Genomic DNA, 17837 nt, shown 5'->3' with positions numbered 1-17837 from the left:
CCTCTGTCAGCTTTATGGGGATTTTGGCCTCCCCGTGAGCTTCTGTCAACACCTGATATGTGTTACCTTCTGTGAAAACGATTTTAAAGAATATTTAGTTCCTGATTCAACTGGGAATCAGTTTTTGCCCATATTAGAAATATCATTTTTCTCCCCTGTATACAAAATAAAGCCTTGATTAAATATTTGCTAATTATATATAACTACATTTAAGGAAAAACAATATACACAAAGCACATTTATGCTTTGTGTGTCATTTTCAAAATGTGGAAAAAGACTTGAAATAATGCAATGAATAAACGCCAAAAATAAATATGATTAATATTTAATTATTACAAAAGTGGTTTCATTTAATTATAAATATGAATATACTCTTTTTGATAAAAATCAAAAAGTTTATGTCATAAACTATTTTGCTTTGCCTTTTGCTTAACCCTCCCGACACTGGACCTGTGGTACATATGTTTTAACAGGAGTACAGAATCACACACTTTAAATTACAAATGCTGCATTGAATAAATGACCAAATTAAAGCCCAAATGGAATAATGAAGTAGTGACATCTAGTGGTTAATTTCTGACCTACAGCTTTGAATTAATAGTTGTATTAATAGAGTTGTATTTAGCTGTAGATAGATAGATAAAGGCGAAGGAGCAAGAATGATTTTAAGATTTTTAATTTATCTTTTCTTGTGGGGAAAAGACACAAATAAAAAAATTAAAACAGGGTGTTTTTAAAACATTTTATATGAGATTCTCTACTGTTTATACCACGTTATGTTATGTTCTAAGTCATTAAATGCTATGATTAATTATTACATATTATTCAAACCCCACTTAAGAACGCGTCTTGTGTATTTTATTTTGTTTTTGCTTTTAATTACTTGGCTTGAACGCTTGAGTCAATAACATTACTTTCACATTTACAAGTTTTGGATTTCTTTCTTTCTTTTTCTTTTTTAAATTAAGGTGAAGGGCTAATGAAGGTGAAGCTGAAGGCTGGGGATTTCTTAAATTCAGCCTAAAAACAAAACAAAACAAAACAAAAACACCAATTATCATACAAAGTTATTAAAATATAAATAAATTTCAAAGTCACACAGGGTATCTTAAATTGTTAATGCCATTTCTAATTAAGGTTTTTGTATTATAAGATAGTCACCTGTTAAATCTGAACATGAATTTGGCTCCATATATGCATAAATCATGACATTTCCGTCAGCGGTTGACCCCATGGTGTTACGGTTGAGATGGTCACCCTGACAGGATGGTTCCCCGTTCCGCAGCCAGCGTTTCTTCAGTTTGACTGACGGAAATCAATTATATTTACACTTTGTGTTGGCTAATTTTCCTTTGAACTGTTAAGACGAGCTTTATTTGTCTATTAGTGAGGATAGTGTGCTATTTTAATGGAAAAACAGTTATAAATAAGGCGTTATATTCGAATTTTAAGCAGGCATCAAACGCTGCTACCTACATCCACGGAGGCCGTCCTCGCAGGGAGGCGGCCTCGTTCAGTACCTGCCCTCTGCCTCCCTCCCACCTCATAAAACAGGAAGATAACTTAGCCGAAACCCATTTTGGGAACATGAAAACCTGACAGAACATAGAAAAGATTTAATTTCTAACGGACTATCCGCCTAGATACACCGCTTTGAGGGCAGAAAACGGCTGTTTGGGTTAACGGTCAGTTAGCTGCAACGGCTTTTTTTTGGCTGCTGCGGTTTTAGCTCGCCGCGTTAGCTCGTTTGCTAACTTCAACATAAATCCGGATTGAGGTTCTTCACAGCTGGTTTGGTTGCGCAAGACGACAAGCGAGTCTCTTAAAACACCTTTAAACATTTCAACATGGGATCAAGAGCGTCCACGTTACTCCGAGAAGAGGAGATCGAAGAAATTAAGAAGGAGACTGGATGTAAGTTGAGCTCAGACTAATTCATGTGTCAAGACTGTTGGACATTAGCTGCCTACACATTTATGTTGCCTTTAATTGTATTTAGCAAGTCATCGAAAAATGACTAAAAACCCTAAATTACGCACTAAAAGGAAGTTGCGCTCACATTTGGTGAGCGGTTTGTGTCAGTATGTTTTGTGTCACAATCTGTGTGTGAATGTCTAATCAGTAAATGTGAACACCTTCAACAAATAGCAAACTAAAAACTGTTAACTCGAAAAAAACAAACTTTTTTGTAGATTAAATAAAAACGTAATAAACAAAAGATGGAGAAATACCTACTTTAATAATTTTTATTTTTATGGCACATTGAAAAACAGAGTTTACAATGTGGTTAGACAATCAAAGCAAAAGCAGAAACAGGATACACTGAAGGCATTATAACAACAGAGACAACAGTTTACCAAACATGAGTGAGAATAAAAAATAAGGTTAGTTAAAAATAAAGCAGACAAAAAATTGCAAAATGCAGGACACAAAGTATCAATGTAAATAAATACAAATAAAAAGAACAAAAAAATCAACAAAAGCAATTTCAAAAAAATCAAAATAAAGAAAAATAAAAAGAATTTGAAAAAGTGTGCAAAAATTGTTAATCTGGAGGCATAGAATTGCTTAAAAAACTGGTTTCCAAAATATTTGTTTGAAAGTTATTCATGTTAGGAAGATATTCACAGATGTTATTCATTCAATGTCTGTAATTAATTCTAATTTTAAAAAACAAACTTTTTTTATTGTGGAATTTGTGTATTTGTAGATCAGATTTATATTTGCAAAATAAAGTTTTGTATTTGTGGAAGGTGTTGTATATTTACAAATTACACATTAAATGTCAGTGTGCTCACAATGCATAGATTCTCACATATTTAGCCATTTACATTAACAACATTAAAACGTAATATTTTAAATTTCAAATATTTGGGCGAAATCCTCTTTATTAATGTTGGTTCATGTTTTCCTTCAATTTTAGCTATTGTGAAATTGTCTTAAATTTAATTCAGAGTTGCATTAAAGAGTCTTAAAAAGTCTCAAATTCCGCTCGTCTTAAACTGCAGGAACCCCGGGAATTTGCCTGTTTAGATTTTTGAGGTTTATATTTACAGATTACACAGTGACACACAGATTGGTGATCTGTTAACACAAATGATATTAAGACAAATCTATCTGCACACTAATCACATTTATTGCGTTACTTTTCATTACTGCCACTGTCTACTCTCTTGGCTGTTAAACTGGGTAATAGTGCACACATCTTCTGTTAGTGTAATGACATCCAGAATTTAGGTGAAAAGTTATTTAGCCTGAAGCACTAAATACCTGTTATCTTCTGCTCATTTGCTTGTAAAATCTTCACCTCTTTCGTATCCTCCCATCAGTCTCCCACAGTCAGATCACTCGCCTGTACAGCCGCTTCACCAGCCTGGATAAAGGAGAAAACGGCACCCTCAGGTAAGCAATAACACAACCAGCATTTTAAGAAAAAACATTAAACACCAGCCAGATGCTGCTTTTGATGTTTGGTTTCTCGTACAGCAGTTTGGCAGTTTTTCAGTTATGGAGGACAGATACTTAAAAGACAACTAACTGACTTATGGAGAAGCTTTGCTTGTGTGAGTCGTGATCCAAAACGTTCTCTTGCAGAAGTACATGTAAAAAGTTAAGAAGGCATTAAGGATTCATTTTCTCACTTAGAGCTTTGCACATTATTAAGAAATGATGCCTGGAGGTCATGCTTGCCTGACATCGCCTGTCTTTTCCTGTTTTAATAGTGATCACTAAGGAGATCACCTGATTTTGCACTCATTTACAGATGCATCATTTTCCTACAGACAAATGCCAAAAAATAAACAGAAAGAAACACCTCTTTAAATTGAATCAAACAGCCTGAGTGGTTAAAAAGTCTTTGCTCATTTGCTTTTTCAGAAAAACTGTTCTGTTTAAACAATTTCTATTCAGTGAATTTACTATTTCAGTAAACATTCACAGGGGCAAAACCGCTGTATTTTCATTACAAAAAGGTCAGACAAAGTTTGGCAAGGTATCGCTCATTTATAAATAAGGTTTACTGTGATTGAGCTTAAATTGTTTCATATAGAGTATAGAGCGCTCGAGGCGTGATGTCTTTCTCTAGACCAACGTGGAAGTTAGCGTCGCCTTAGTTCCCTCACCAAAAAGCCTATGGGATTTTTCCATTGGTGTTCAAAATATGGCAGAAAATAATCTCTGTGGCAAACATTTACGATACTTGCATGTTTGTTCAGCAAGATAATCTTCACAATCAAACACTGCATTCAAAGTCTTTCAAGCCTAAAAGCAATTGTGAGAAGTAAACAGCTAACAAAAGGCAATACATTTTCTTTATTTCAACTGTGACAGGATGTCACTTCATTGGTCATTTACTGATCTGTTGTCTCTGACATTGCATCTGTTAATGTGGTGTTTTTGTATCTTTTATCTTACCTTCTGATTATTATAATGTGTATACTTTATTGATATTTTCTTCTTTATGAAGCACTTTGAGCTGCATTTCATGTATGAAAAGTGCTACATAAATAAAATGTTAGAATTATTAAATGAACCGCACTGCTGTCGCATGACTGCAGCGTCGCCGCCACAAGTAAACTCGTGTTTGACGTGATGACAATCTCATTTAGCTGCTTGTTAGCAACTAATTTTTTTTAAGATACATAAAAGCCTCTAAGGTTGCGAGTGACGGATTTACTGATGTATTTTATGTTGCGGAACAAGACGTGAAAGTGTCTTAAGCTTGCGTTAACCACAGACCTTGTTTCAAGTAGCTAACCAAAAATCCATTAAAAAAAACCATGAGTGACTGAAACTTAGTTTTTAGGACCCACTCTTGGGTACTCTTATTATCAGAGCGCAGTGAGATTTTTCAGCTGAGACCTCAGTGTGACATTTCTATGGTTTGTGATTAACTCATAGTTCTGTCTTTAGTCTGGACAAAAAAAGCAATTGGTGAAGAAACGGGTAATCATTAAGACCGAGGCCGATTAGTCACAAACGGATCCTGTTATATTGTTTTTCCATCCTATAATACACAGTGTTATGCAGTCTGGAATCAGTGCATGGTGCAGTTGTCTCTCTGTTCTGCTTAAAGCTAGGCGGCTGTGGATCTGCTCAAAAATTGTCAATCAAATGTTTAACCTTAAAGAATATCGTCTCTGGCTGGTAATATCACATGTGATCCCTCTCAGGCTTAAGTTAAAGAATATCAGCTTTTGCCATCACACAGGAGATTTAAGAGTCGCACAGGCTCGAGGAAACATGTCGACAGACTCTTTGGTTCTCAGTCTGTTAAATCAGAGTATAGCCTCAGTGTCCTGCATCGGGCTTTGAATATATAAGGGATGATTAATTTGTTGGCCTGCATCCACTTTTCATAATGTCTGATGTGATTTGTGGTGTTTGTGGCGTGGTTTTGTTGTTTGGTTTATTTTGTATTCATGTGTATTAATATGAAACAGTTGATGTCTTGTGGTCAAAAACAAATCTCAAATTTTTTTCCCTGTTAAAAAAGTGAAATCAAACATTAAGTAAAAGGTTAAAAAACACAACAACGTCGATACTGAGACAGAGAAGTCATTCTTTTAAAGACGTTGTGTTTACACATAACAAGTTCTTGGATCTGCTCCGGTGCGTTCAGGCACAGTGTGCAGTCAGGTACATTCTCTCTTTTTTCCCCCAAGGTCACTTTCTTATCGTTCATAAGTTGCCACAACAGTGAGATTTTACATTTATCTCACCTAATCAACCTCTGATCCAACTGATGGACGGAGGAACTTTTCACTGACTGACAAATGAAATAAGTTGTAAAAAGTATTTATTGTCATCCTGTTGTCTGTTGATTTTCTCCTGTAGTCACATTTGCACTAAATCAAGTCTGTTTTTAAAGAATAATGTAGAAAGTGTGTAGGATTTAGGGGGATATATTGGTGGAAATGAATATGTAATTTAATAAGTATGTATTCTTTAGTGTATAATCAGTTGAAAATAAGAATCATTATGTTTTTGTTGCTTTAAAATGAGCCTTTTATATCAACATCAGGAGGTCCTCGTCCATAGAGATCACCATGTTTCTGCGGTATCCTGGGACAGACGAACCGAACACTGGCTCTTGTTAGGGCCGTTCATGTTTGTACTTTGGCCGACAGAGTTAGTTACACAAAGACAGCATCAGAAAAAAAACCAAAACAGATTTTTTAAAATGTGAAAGTGCTTCATTCTGTGTTTCTACTGGTTTAAATCAGCAGCTCTGTTTGTTTTCGAGAGGAGGAGACCTCTGCGGGTAAATTAGCTCCCGGTAAAAACCTCCTGAGCATTTTTTTTTTAACATTTTCACAGGAAAAAGGTGAGCAAGTGCTGGGGTAGTGGCCCGTCTCCAAACACCATTAGAGAAACACTGATTTGTACCACAACTCTGCTTTGTTCAGTTATTTTACCGATTTTAATCACCTGGTACTTTTTTTTCTTTGGATAATTTGGCTCCTGGTAAAAATCCTCCTAAAGAATGAACTCTGGAGAAATTGTAGCGGAGAGTTAATGCCTGGATGCTTTAGTTTGTCATAAAAAGTATTTATTTTCCATCCTTTTATCCGTTCATCTTCTCCCGTTTTCATATTTGCAGACAGATCCACTTTTAGAGAATAAGGAAAACATGGCTGCATGATCTTTGCAATGTCACAGTTTAAAATTTGTGGTAAATTGTTGTGAGGTTTACATTAACAATGTGTCTTTTATAAATAAAAAAAAATGTTGTGTTGGAATTTCTAATCGTATCTTCTCGTGTCTGCAGTCGAGAAGATTTCCAAAGGATCCCGGAGTTGGCCATCAATCCTCTGGGAGACAGAATCATCAATGCGTTCTTCCCTGAGGGGTGAGCTGTCCCTGTTATTGCTCTGCTCTGTTTGGAAAGCTTGTTTTTTTGCACGAGTGTGCATTAAAGGTTTGAGTCACAGCCACCACAAATCTGAACGAGGCCACTGGGCTTCTTAGTTGTGGCTGACTGACTGCAGTCTTGAGACTCTCGGTCTTTTCTGCCAATTCTGTGTTTGAAAAAAAAAATCAGCTGACCACTGCAGGTTCTTTCTGTACATTCTGCCGTTATTTTGCTGTTTTATCAGTCTGAAATTTGAAAACCAGATGTTTTCAAATGTATCATTAAAATCCCAAAAAGTCAAATGTGTAGGCGTTTTAATTTTAGACATGGCTTGTAATGGTTTATAGATTTGTTGTCGTCGCTCCAGTTTTGGGTTGTTTGCTTCAGGACAACTTGAGAGCTTAAAAAGTGTCTGTCTCTGTAAAACGGTGTTAAATTACGACTAGTTTTCATTGTGTTGCCCGCACAGCTAGAGTTTATGTAAAGATTAAAGGTAATCTGAGTCACCTCACATTGAATTAAGTCCTTTTTTTCCTCTTTCTGATGTGCTGTGTTGTATTATTCTCTGTCTCTGGTTTTCAGGGAGGATCAGGTAAACTTCAGGGGCTTCATGCGCACCTTGGCTCACTTCAGGCCGATCGAGGACAATGAGAAGAACAAGAACGCTGCAGCCAGTGAGCCTCTCAACAGCAGGACAAACAAGCTGCTCTGTGAGTGTAGCGCTCGGTCACGCGGGCGTGTCTGGGTGGAGATGGTGACCTGTATGATGAACATTCACCGGATTTCATAAAGTAATTGTTATTTTTTTATTTTTCCAGTTGCTTTCCGTCTGTATGACCTGGACAGAGATGACAAAATCTCTCGGGATGAGCTGCTGCAGGTGAGTGGATCAGTTTGTCATGGAAATAAGACACTGAGTCAAGGCACAGTTAGTGGAAACAACTGGTTTATGCAATAATTAAACCAGCCAGATGGTGAATAAGAGGTTCAATAGAAATCATTGTTATTACCTCTGAAAACATTTGCTATCAGCTGTCCAGTTAAGGAACAAAAGCTGTTTTGCAATATCTATTTCAAAATACTCTACAGAAAGATTTCCTTGTCGATGAGAAGACTTTGCCCTCGTGCTGATAATGACGTGATATCTCACCTTAACTACAGGCTGATTTTCCCCAGACGGTCTCATATCCTGTATTTTGGCCTCCTCCGTGTTATTTGTTGTCCCTCCGTGAAGCCATCTCGGTTTCAGTGACATTGTGTGACCTATAATTGCTATAAGCTCAAGGTTTAATGACTCAGACAGATCTCTTGTTTTGCACAAAACATTTCTGTGTCGCCTCCTTCATGTGATGCACGAGTCTGTAACACTGAAACATGCAGCTCAGAGTAATGTATGTTTGCCTGTTTTCACTAAATACATGTATTCATAATCATGTATTTCCTGCAGTGAAGTGAGGCGGCTGTTTGTTTGCCTTTTAAGCGTAATAACTATAAATTATCTTGTGTAGTGCTGAAATACACGTAGCACCATCACCTTACTGTTAAAGCAAACATGACCATTATTTAATGTTTGCCAGGAACTGTTTTTCACTTGTATTCATTAACCATGAAGGGGCGTTTTGTTCATTCTTCACAGGTCTTACGGATGATGGTTGGTGTAAACATTTCAGATGAACAGCTTGGCAGCATCGCTGACAGGACCATACAGGAAGCTGACACAAATGGAGATAACTCCATTTCCTTCAATGAATTCATCAAGGCAAGTTTTGTGGTCAGGAGACATCTGTCCCCTCACGTAAACATCTCTCATGGTTATTTTTTATGCTAAATGTTTCTACTGAACCAGTAGAAACATAACAAATGCTATTTCATGGGTGCTTTTAATGAAAAGCTTTGAATATTCCCAGGTAATTATCACTGATGCTTTGAAGCCCCAAAAATTGTATTTCGGAAGTGTAGCACCCACCCTACGTTTTAACACCATTAGCTCTGTTGCTGTTGTTTGGAGCTGTTTATGAAGTATTGTTAGCTGCTCATAATGTATGTTCTGAATTTTGCATAAAGCACCTTAAAGCTGCTTATCATTTTTTTGAGCGCAGTTGGGGTTTTTTTGAACAACTGCTGGCAAGTTAAAAGGTTTCAAATATATTTAAAGATTTTTTTCCAAAGTGCTTGTTTTTTAAATAGATTTTTATTGATTTTTTAACTCAGCAGCACAGTGCTCTCCACATTGTCAAAGACATGTCAGATTAAAAACAAAAAAACAAAAAAAATATTATTATTATTATTATTAAAATAAATTTAAAATAAAGAAAATAAAGGGGGGAAAAATAAAACACCATCATTATCAAAAAAGGCAGATACATTATGAAAGGCGACCAAGTTCTCTCAAATAGACCATCACCCCCGTTCACTCGTGTCGTTATTCTCGGTAAGACAGTAAGACTGAGGGGTTTGTCACTTATCCATTACTTTAAAATACATCCCCTATCAAGGAGAAGGAGTTTATCGCATAGTTTGAAGCCATATTTACTCTGGGGCAATATTCTAGATGGCAATTGTGAATGTGTGTCCCAATATTTCTCCTAAATTTAATACAAAAAACAGAGATCTGGTTGTTCATTTTATTAAGAATAACAGTTGCTTAAAGTGCATGTTTAATGTTTTGCATGTTTGAATTAATGCTGAACTCTGTTTAAACCTGACTGTCTTTGTTACACATCACAGAACCGCAACATCAAAATATTTTTAGCATCTGAACTTGTTCTGTTTTGTTTCCACAGGTCTTGGAGAAGGTGGACGTGGAACAGAAAATGAGCATCCGGTTCCTACACTAAATTAATACCTTCTCTTTTATTAATTTTTTTTATTTTGAGTAGAGCTTCAACATGTCAGTTGATGTCAGAATACAACCTCATCCAGCTTCTCAGCAGGCTGCTGTGGCCCACACTACGAGTAGTAAACGCTGTCAGACCGAGCATTAGGTAGATCGTGTCATAGATCTGGAGTTTCTGCCTCTGCACTGCTCTGTAAACAAAGGGAAAAGTTGCGTGCCTTGGGTTGTTTTATGCAATGTCACTATGTTTTTTTTCCCAGTAGTGGAACATTATTTATTAGAAAACTTTTAGAGGGTCACAGTTAGTACCACTGCTGTTCCACTTTTCACATGAAAACGATTTCTAGAGCACGGTACAATGAAGCTTTTTGCTATTGCGGTGAGTAAGTTTACTCTTGCTGTTCCATGGGTAGTTAGCACACGTTGCGTCTTTGTCCATCTAAATATGCAATAGTTCAAAGCGAGACATTTGAGATGTGATTTCACTCCAAAACAGACAGTGTTTTTAATGCTAACAGGATCTTATGACTCCTTTTCTTTAACTTGTGGCAGAGCAAGTCAGACCAGCTGGCTTGAAGTTTGTCCCTTGAGGCATAGCAGGACCTGCTCCACAGATTTTTGTGTTTTACTCACTGAAGTGCCATGGCTAAGGTTCCCCCTTTGTAAGTTATTATCTCAACAGTGAACTGGAACCTGAGGCCATGTTTGTGTTTTATTTTATTTTCATATGGGTTAACCTAGCTACTGCCAATAGATTGTAATTACCTGTTTCAGTTGTTGGACTTCAACCAAAGTAAGTTTGACCCTCTTAACCACCTCGGGCCTGTTGGCTTTGCAATGTAAGACTGTGGCGATCAGAATATGGATTTCACACAACTTGCCGCCATCTTTTGGCTAGTATGTGTGTGTTTTCCCTTGCACCTTTTTTTTTAGTGCAGTTGCAAAATAAGGATTTAGCTGCCACTGTGCCCCTCCGATCGAGTCTTAAAAAAGCTCTTGCGGACCAGTTAGTTATGACTTGGAACAGGTAAACTCATAACGTACTATACTTTTATTTATATAATCAGTTTCTGCATTGGGCTCTGAATTTTTTTGTTTTTGTTTTTGTTGATGTATGCACTGCTCAACATTTATCTGACAATTTATTTCCCCAATGACTAGTTCAACATGCTAAAGAGAATCAAATGCATTCAAAATTTATTTTCTGTACAGGCTTGTGTACATGAAATGTGGAATGTCTGACCCTTTAATCTTTAATGTGCGTTTGTTAAATCGTTACCAGAACACCCTCCAGCAGCTGAGAGCAGGAAATACAACTTATTAATCATTATGTGATTACCAATCAGATGTGGTTCACATGTTATGTGATGTTGGTCTAGGTATTATCAAAATGATTCATGAATTTGATTTGAATAAATTAAGTGCCATGCTTTCTTTGGGTCATTCATTGGCGAAGTAGCTTTGTGGTTTAACTCTTATGTCTGGTTTTATTTTAGTTCTTAGACTGGTTGTTACACTTGTGTTATCAACCATTAACTGCTGTCACTATGATAAAGACATAAATGTACATAATAACAAATGAAATACATATTTGATGTTCCCTTAACAAATAAAATAAATGAATAATAAATTCATGCATCATGATACAGCCCTATTATTATGATAGAGACAGATACAGATAAGTAACAAAAAGAGAAAATACACCTGCATCCTTTTAATGTTTCTTTACCCTAACCTGCCTGAAACCTGAAACTTTCTCAAAATAAGATACTTACTCGAAATAATGACGTAAAAACTTAACATTTATTATTGAGAAACTTTCTCAAAATAATAAACTAACTCGAGATTACATATCTAAAAAAATATGATCAAAATAATACGAAACTTACTCAAAATAACTACTTCTCTCAAAATAATGACGTAGTATCTCAAAATAATGAGGAACTTTATTGAAATAATAGTAACACAGAATCTTTCTTGAAATAATTACTGAATTTCTGAAATGAGAAGTTTTCTCAAAACAATGACTTGGTATTTTTAAATAATGAGAAACTCAAAATATCGAAGAAAACATTGGCAAAAATGACAACTTAGTTTTATTTCTTATTATTCTGAGATACTACGATGTTCTTTTGAGAAAGTTGTTAAAATACAGGATTTCTTAAAGTTACACTGGCAGAAATTGGCTTCCTTGGCCTGTCATATCAATGACAGGCCCCTAACTAAACGATTATTTTAATATAAGTATATTAATGTCGATACCTAAAAACTATCTTACAATTTAAACCAATTAATTTTTCCATTAATCTTTGTTGATTTTGGTTGATATTTGTTTTCAGTTAGCGGCAGTAAAAGAAGCACAAAGCTGATTGATGGTTGTCAGAACAAAAGAAGAAGAAGTATATCCGGGGCGGGCTCTTACTTTAATTGACAGCTCTCCAGTACAATTACAGCGCTCTTCCGTTGGCTCGTAGTAACAGAGCCAAAATGGCGTAAAGAGGAGGGAGTGCGGAGACGAGGGGACCTTCTCCTCTCCGGGGTGAAAGGAGGGAGAAGAAGGGGGCCCGGCGGCGTGTTTTTTCGGCTAATTCTTCTGTAAATGTTTCCTCACGTAGCGCGGTCACTCTCCTCAGAATAAACCCGACATACGTCCAGTTTGGGAGAAATGTGTCACCGTAGAGGAAGAACCCCCCCCGGCTTTTGTTTACCATTGTGAGCCGCAGCAGCTCGAACCCCGGAGGAAATACCTCCGCAGCAGCCCGGACCAACACTCACACCAAGGTCAGTGCTTTCTAATCATGTTAGACCCGCGTACCAGCTTTAATTTTCTTTTTTTCCTCATTTGGGGGATTGGCAGTGTACTTAAAAGGTAAAAATCACTCTTAAATGAAACATACATTTTGCTATTTGAGTCATTTTAGGTACTAAAATCCATATAAATATAAGCAAACATCGCTGCGTCTTAGCAGAACGTCAGAACGATCTGATGGACTCATTGACCCGTTATCAATTAATGCCCCTGTTTTCTGGGTGTCATTTTTCAGGTCTAGGATTTGTCTAAATTAGAGGCTTTTCATTGTTTATGACAGGGGAGGGGGTGGTGCAGAAATGGGAGAGGCACTTAAAAAATGTTTTTTAAATTTTAAAAAGGGTTACCACATGTTCATTTATTTGTGGCAGCCTACCACGAATAAAACATCTGCTGCCATACATTTGTTTTATATTTTTGGAGCTGGACTGTTCAGGTGAACTAGTAAAATATATATATTGGGGGTTGACCGATATTGGTTTGTCAGGGCCTAATCTGATTATTAGTTGTTAATGAGAGCGATACCCAGTATTTGGAACCGATATACATTTACAATAAATATAAAAAAAAATCTATCAATACTCAGAAATTGGAATGTAAAAAACTCCATCACAAAACTTTGTTAAAATGCCTAATGCCTAAAATGTTAAATCAAAACTGATAAGCTCACATCATATATGGCAAGTTCCCACAGCAACTTTTATTTTATTTTTATAGTTACGTGAAAATATAAATTAAAAAAATAAGAAATAGCAATAGCTCCCAGAGGTTTTACAAAGTAAAAGTTCCTCCCATGCTGACACTTTCTTTGTTATTTATAATTAATCGATTTTATCAGTGTATTGACCATTAAAATAAAAAAATCGGCTAGGCCAATAATCTGTCGCCTTCTAATATACACATATATATATATAAGCACGGTTCCCGTGATCATGGAAAACCTGCATAATGACTACAAAGACAAAAAAATACCAAACACCAATAGAGGCAAAACCACCACAGTCTGCATGTCTTAATACTGTGTAGGAGAGGTTGTGGGCGCTTTTGCATATTTGTGCAATCCGCTCATGTGTAAGTGTTGGCTGGATGAAACAAGGCATTTGAAGATGTCACCTTAAATTTTAGGAAATTGTAACAGGTGTTTTTTTTTTAACTACTTTATGGCATTTTATAAAGCAATCAGTAAGTCTGTTTTTTTTATTGTTATTATTATATCTTGTCTTTCAGTTGCAGAAGAGATTGGCTTCAATTCACAAATTAAAACTAAACTGTACAATGAATAATTAAGACATGATGTGTGTTTTTTATTGTAGGATGGCTTTTCCAGTGAGTGCAGTTGTTAAACCAGCCGAAGCCCAACCTGGAGGACCATCGCCCTTCACATCAGCCCCAGCACCATCGACTGATCACCTCATCGGCCACCCAGACATGTGGAGGTAAAGGATGAAGAGTCACTGGGAAGATGGCCTCTTCTGGGCTTTTGGGACACGGGTGCCCTCCTTCCTGTTGTTACTGGGACACTGGCTCTCTCTTCTCCACTCCACATTCCCTGTCCTGGCCTGTTTCTGCACCGTTATCACCAGTCAGGACGTCTGACTTCCATCACACACACTCTGACTACGTCTACATGTAGCTAAACGCCGGCCTTGCAGTCTGAGTTTCGGCTCTAAGTGTAAAGGCCCGAAAGTCTCCATCATTTGGGCATTTTCAGACAGATTTGTCATCAGGCTGCATGTAAACGTAGTCACTGATGCCTCCAGAAAAAGTAAAAACAAAAAACCTCCCCACATGCTCTGTAATCAGATCAAAGCAGTTTGATAATGAACAAACTGCGTTGTTTCCCGGGAAGAAAGCAAAGACACAAGATACTGTAGCGAAGATCAAGGCCTGTGATTAAATTAGACTCATAGGGTGTTTTTTTTGTTTGTTTTGTGCACTACCTCATCACCATAACAAGTCCAACAGGAGTGAATGATCAGTACAAGTAGCTTAATGGTTGTCAAGCGCCACAGCGGTCTTTTATGTTGTCCCTGGATTCATTTAGAGGGTAAATAAGTGAGGTCGTTGACAGGCGAACAGGAGAAGGCCGAGCAGCCCAGAAGCACATGAAATTTAATTTCAGTTCAACCATTTTGAGGAAAACTCGCTCAAAGTAGGAAAACGTTGGCTCGCTCAGTGCGGTCCCCTATGTATCTGCTCTAATGGAAACTCATGAGAAAGTGTTTTACCTCATGCTCTAATTTGCATTTCGGTGCTCTCCTTTAGTCAAGTCTGCAGGTGTATTCACAAATTGAGGGTAGAGGCAGAATTTGCAATGTTCCCCTTGTAACTTAATCCCTGAAAATCCTAAAACTTGCCAATTTGCAGTATTCTAAGTTAGTCTTTTATTATGAAAATATAATCCAATTTACTCCCTTATATTTTAAAATTTTGTCGTTTTTTCCGCCACTTGATGTACTTTAATTTTGTCTTTCTCTGTGTATGTGCTATTTTTTGTCCTTTTCCCCTCTTAACAAGAATATAAGAGACATATAAACAGGAAATTGTTAACATGCTGCAGGTAGAGACAGAATTGACCATTCAATCCCTTTTGTGCCATGAACCACGATGCGAAATAATCCAAAAAATCAGTGAAATCTGGTTTATCAAACGTTGTTTTTTGTCTCTACCTGTGTCCCGTAAACGTAGCGATACTAGTGCTGAAATTGCAGCTCCTTTGTTACAAGATTACGCTGGATTTTTCCTCACCTGGAGGAAACCCTGGTCTCATTTCTTCAACTTTCCTTTTTTGTTCATTTTTTTATGAAAAAAGAAAATCACATTTTACCGGGATTTGTGCAATATTTGATCTTAACTGTCATGTTGTTGACCAAACTGTATATTGTATAAACAAGTGACAAGTTGTTTGAAAGCAACAAAATCACCAATGTCTTCCATTAAGATATGTATAGACTCATGCGCATTAGCTTATTTAGCGGGACTGCGGTGCCAACATTATAGTAGCCATGCATGACCAGTAGTGATGCTTGCTTCATGAAGAATAGTGGAATCAGTTTCTAGACTAAGCCGGAGCTCAAAAACTGCAGAAACCATTTCAGTGAAATTAGAGGGTGGTAGATTGACATACTGCACCTTTAAATACACCCCGTTTAGATGCAGCTTTGCCCTAAAATCTTAGATTAATGCAAGATCTTCTTTTTATTCCATGTCTTGGATGTCAAATAAGTCGTGTAGTAAAAGTAACATTAAACACAATCAGGGTATGCAGTTAAGTATTGATTCAAGTTTATTGAGGCTTATATGCTCAGAATAAGTAAGTGCTTTTTATCAGAACTGCGGTAGGATTCATATCTTTAAAAAATATGCTTAAGATATGTCTTAAATCAACACATTTACCAGAGTTATGTTGGCAGTATATGTTTCTGCAGACCATGGATATGTTGCATTTTCAATTTATAATGTAGCGGTTACATAGACTCTTTACATTTTAACAAGCTGCGGTCAACATGGATTGGTTTGGGGTTGAAAAAGCAGATCAAAACAGACTGGTTGCTACGAAACACCCATATTTGGGGCCCAAAACACCTGTGGAAACCCACAACGGGGTGTTAAAAAACAACTTCGATTGGGGCCTAAAAAGCCGATGAAAACACACTGACATGTCGCTACAAAACACCCACATTTTTAGTCTAAAAAGCTGCTAAAACACAAATGTTTTTGTTGTTTGTTAGTCTCAAAAAGAGGTCAACAGCTTGCCAAGTGTGTCGTCAAGGTGACACACCGTTCATAGTCCCCTTATATAATATGTCTCTTTAGAAATGTTGATACAATACATATGAAACTGTTACATATTCCTGGTTTGTAGAAACATGCTAACATTTTCTTCTGGTGACTGAGCTGCATAAATTGTATTCAAGCACTCTTAAGCATCAAAAGAATTAGGTAGCTATTATGCAACAGCCAAAAGTCTCCCAAAAACGAGTCGTTTATGACAATGACAAAAAACCTTTAGAGAAATGTTACAATAAAAAGTAGCGCTTTAATCTTAGATCTGGATATAATTGGTAGGGATCCAATGTAGCGTTTTAGTCCTAGAATTAAGATCTCACCATGACATTGTATTGTACATAATACCTCATAGTTTTGGGATTCAGAGCGAGATATTTTAATCCATAAAATTGTATTTGATTATAGTTTTAGAAGCAATAATCTACAATAATGCATGAGTTTAGTGCCAGGGTGTACGTATTAAAAGGAGTCTGTAATGTCACGTGGAAAGAGTTCCTCACCCTCTCTTTAATGCCTACAGTAGCTGTGTTAGTCAACTTTTTTTTAGGAGTTGTATAATATTTGGCTTTAGAATACAGTATCACTTATGAAGGTTACTTCCTGCAGAACAAAGAATACGTGAGAACAGTTGTAGCACCATGATATTACACGGACAAATTCAATATTTTTCCCTGCCTTTTGTTCTTTCAACGCCAAAACAATAAACCGATTGGTACATGAGAGATGCTTTAGATTTGAACTCTTGTAGCATTTTTACATCCTCAAAACCCACCCCTCCCTTTAGAAATATAGACTTTCAGTACCTCTGTGGCTGCAAAGGACTTACTGAATGAACTTGACACTTGTTTGAAAAGCACTTTTTCTCTCTATGTACTGACTTGCACTGTCATCATCACCATCCTGTCTTGAATACTGTGTTCTAAAAACCCTGTAATGCTCTTTGTGGGGATTTATAATCACAATTTATAAACAAGTAAGCGTCTAGCGACAAGAATATATGGGTTTAAAAAATATGCATGACTTAGCAGAATGATTTGTATTGCATGCAATAATCCAACTTTGTAATGTGAATGAGTGTAATTAGGCTATTGAAATGTTCGGATGTTCTGTGACACAGTGACAACATGGGACGGTTATTTGACACAACAGGGAGCATATTAAAGTAAGTAGCTTGGATCACAAAAAAACAAAAAAAAAGGAATTAGCTGAGAGTAGTTATTAGTGTTTCTGCTCTCACTCTGTGTTGTGTCAAACATGACCGTGGCAGTAGAGCCACAGTGCAGCTGAAAAACACTGATCAGCCTTTGTTCCCATGAAAAAAACAAAACAAAAGCTTAGGTTAAATGATTAATAACATTACTTTGTTGATCAACTTTTCCACTGAGGAGGTGGACTGTGTAGAAACTATGCACTCCAGAGGGAGGAAATGGGCATGCTTATTATGTGTGAGCCTCTTGTCTGGTTTTGTATTAACTAAAGAAAAAAAAAGAGAATCTGTATCAGAAATTCAGCAATAAAATGCAGCATGGTGCCAATTGGATGGCTGCGGG

The 17837-nt window shown here is 36.8% G+C and overlaps 1 protein-coding gene and 1 long non-coding RNA gene across 2 annotated transcripts; both read left to right on the top strand.

Annotated features, from left to right (window-relative positions):
• Positions 1-1522: 1522 nt before the first annotated feature.
• chp1 (calcineurin-like EF-hand protein 1) lies at positions 1523-11121 on the top strand. The gene is made up of 7 exons (XM_042500116.2): positions 1523-1914; positions 3330-3402; positions 6770-6850; positions 7436-7563; positions 7672-7733; positions 8490-8612; positions 9637-11121. The coding sequence occupies exons 1-7, from the start codon at positions 1848-1850 to the stop codon at positions 9688-9690; spliced, it is 588 nt and encodes a 195-aa protein (XP_042356050.1). The 5' UTR covers positions 1523-1847; the 3' UTR covers positions 9691-11121.
• A 903-nt stretch (positions 11122-12024) lies between these two features.
• Positions 12025-17827, top strand: LOC121953189 (uncharacterized). Its single transcript, XR_006106489.2, has 2 exons — positions 12025-12470; positions 13812-17827. It is a non-coding gene; the product is annotated as an uncharacterized LOC121953189 (long non-coding RNA).
• Positions 17828-17837: the final 10 nt, after the last annotated feature.

Source organism: Plectropomus leopardus, chromosome 14, assembly GCF_026936395.1.
Source record: "Plectropomus leopardus strain MGB_pleo_1.0 chromosome 14, ASM2693639v1, whole genome shotgun sequence".
In the NCBI taxonomy this organism is placed as follows: Eukaryota; Metazoa; Chordata; class Actinopteri; order Perciformes; family Serranidae; genus Plectropomus; species Plectropomus leopardus.
The sequence above is the reverse complement of the archived record's forward strand: the minus strand, read 5'-3'. Positions and strand labels throughout refer to the sequence as shown.

What these genes read in the sequence shown, in the direction of transcription:
- chp1 (XM_042500116.2), top strand. Translation starts at nt 1,848, where the DNA reads ATGGGATCAAGAGCGTCCACGTTACTCCGAGAAGAGGAGATCGAAGAA. An exon ending in AATTAAGAAGGAGACTGGAT is followed by an intron (nt 1,915 to 3,329) that starts GTAAGTTGAGCT and finishes TCCTCCCATCAG; the next exon opens with TCTCCCACAGTCAGATCACT. An exon ending in CCTTCAATGAATTCATCAAG is followed by an intron (nt 8,613 to 9,636) that starts GCAAGTTTTGTG and finishes TTGTTTCCACAG; the next exon opens with GTCTTGGAGAAGGTGGACGT.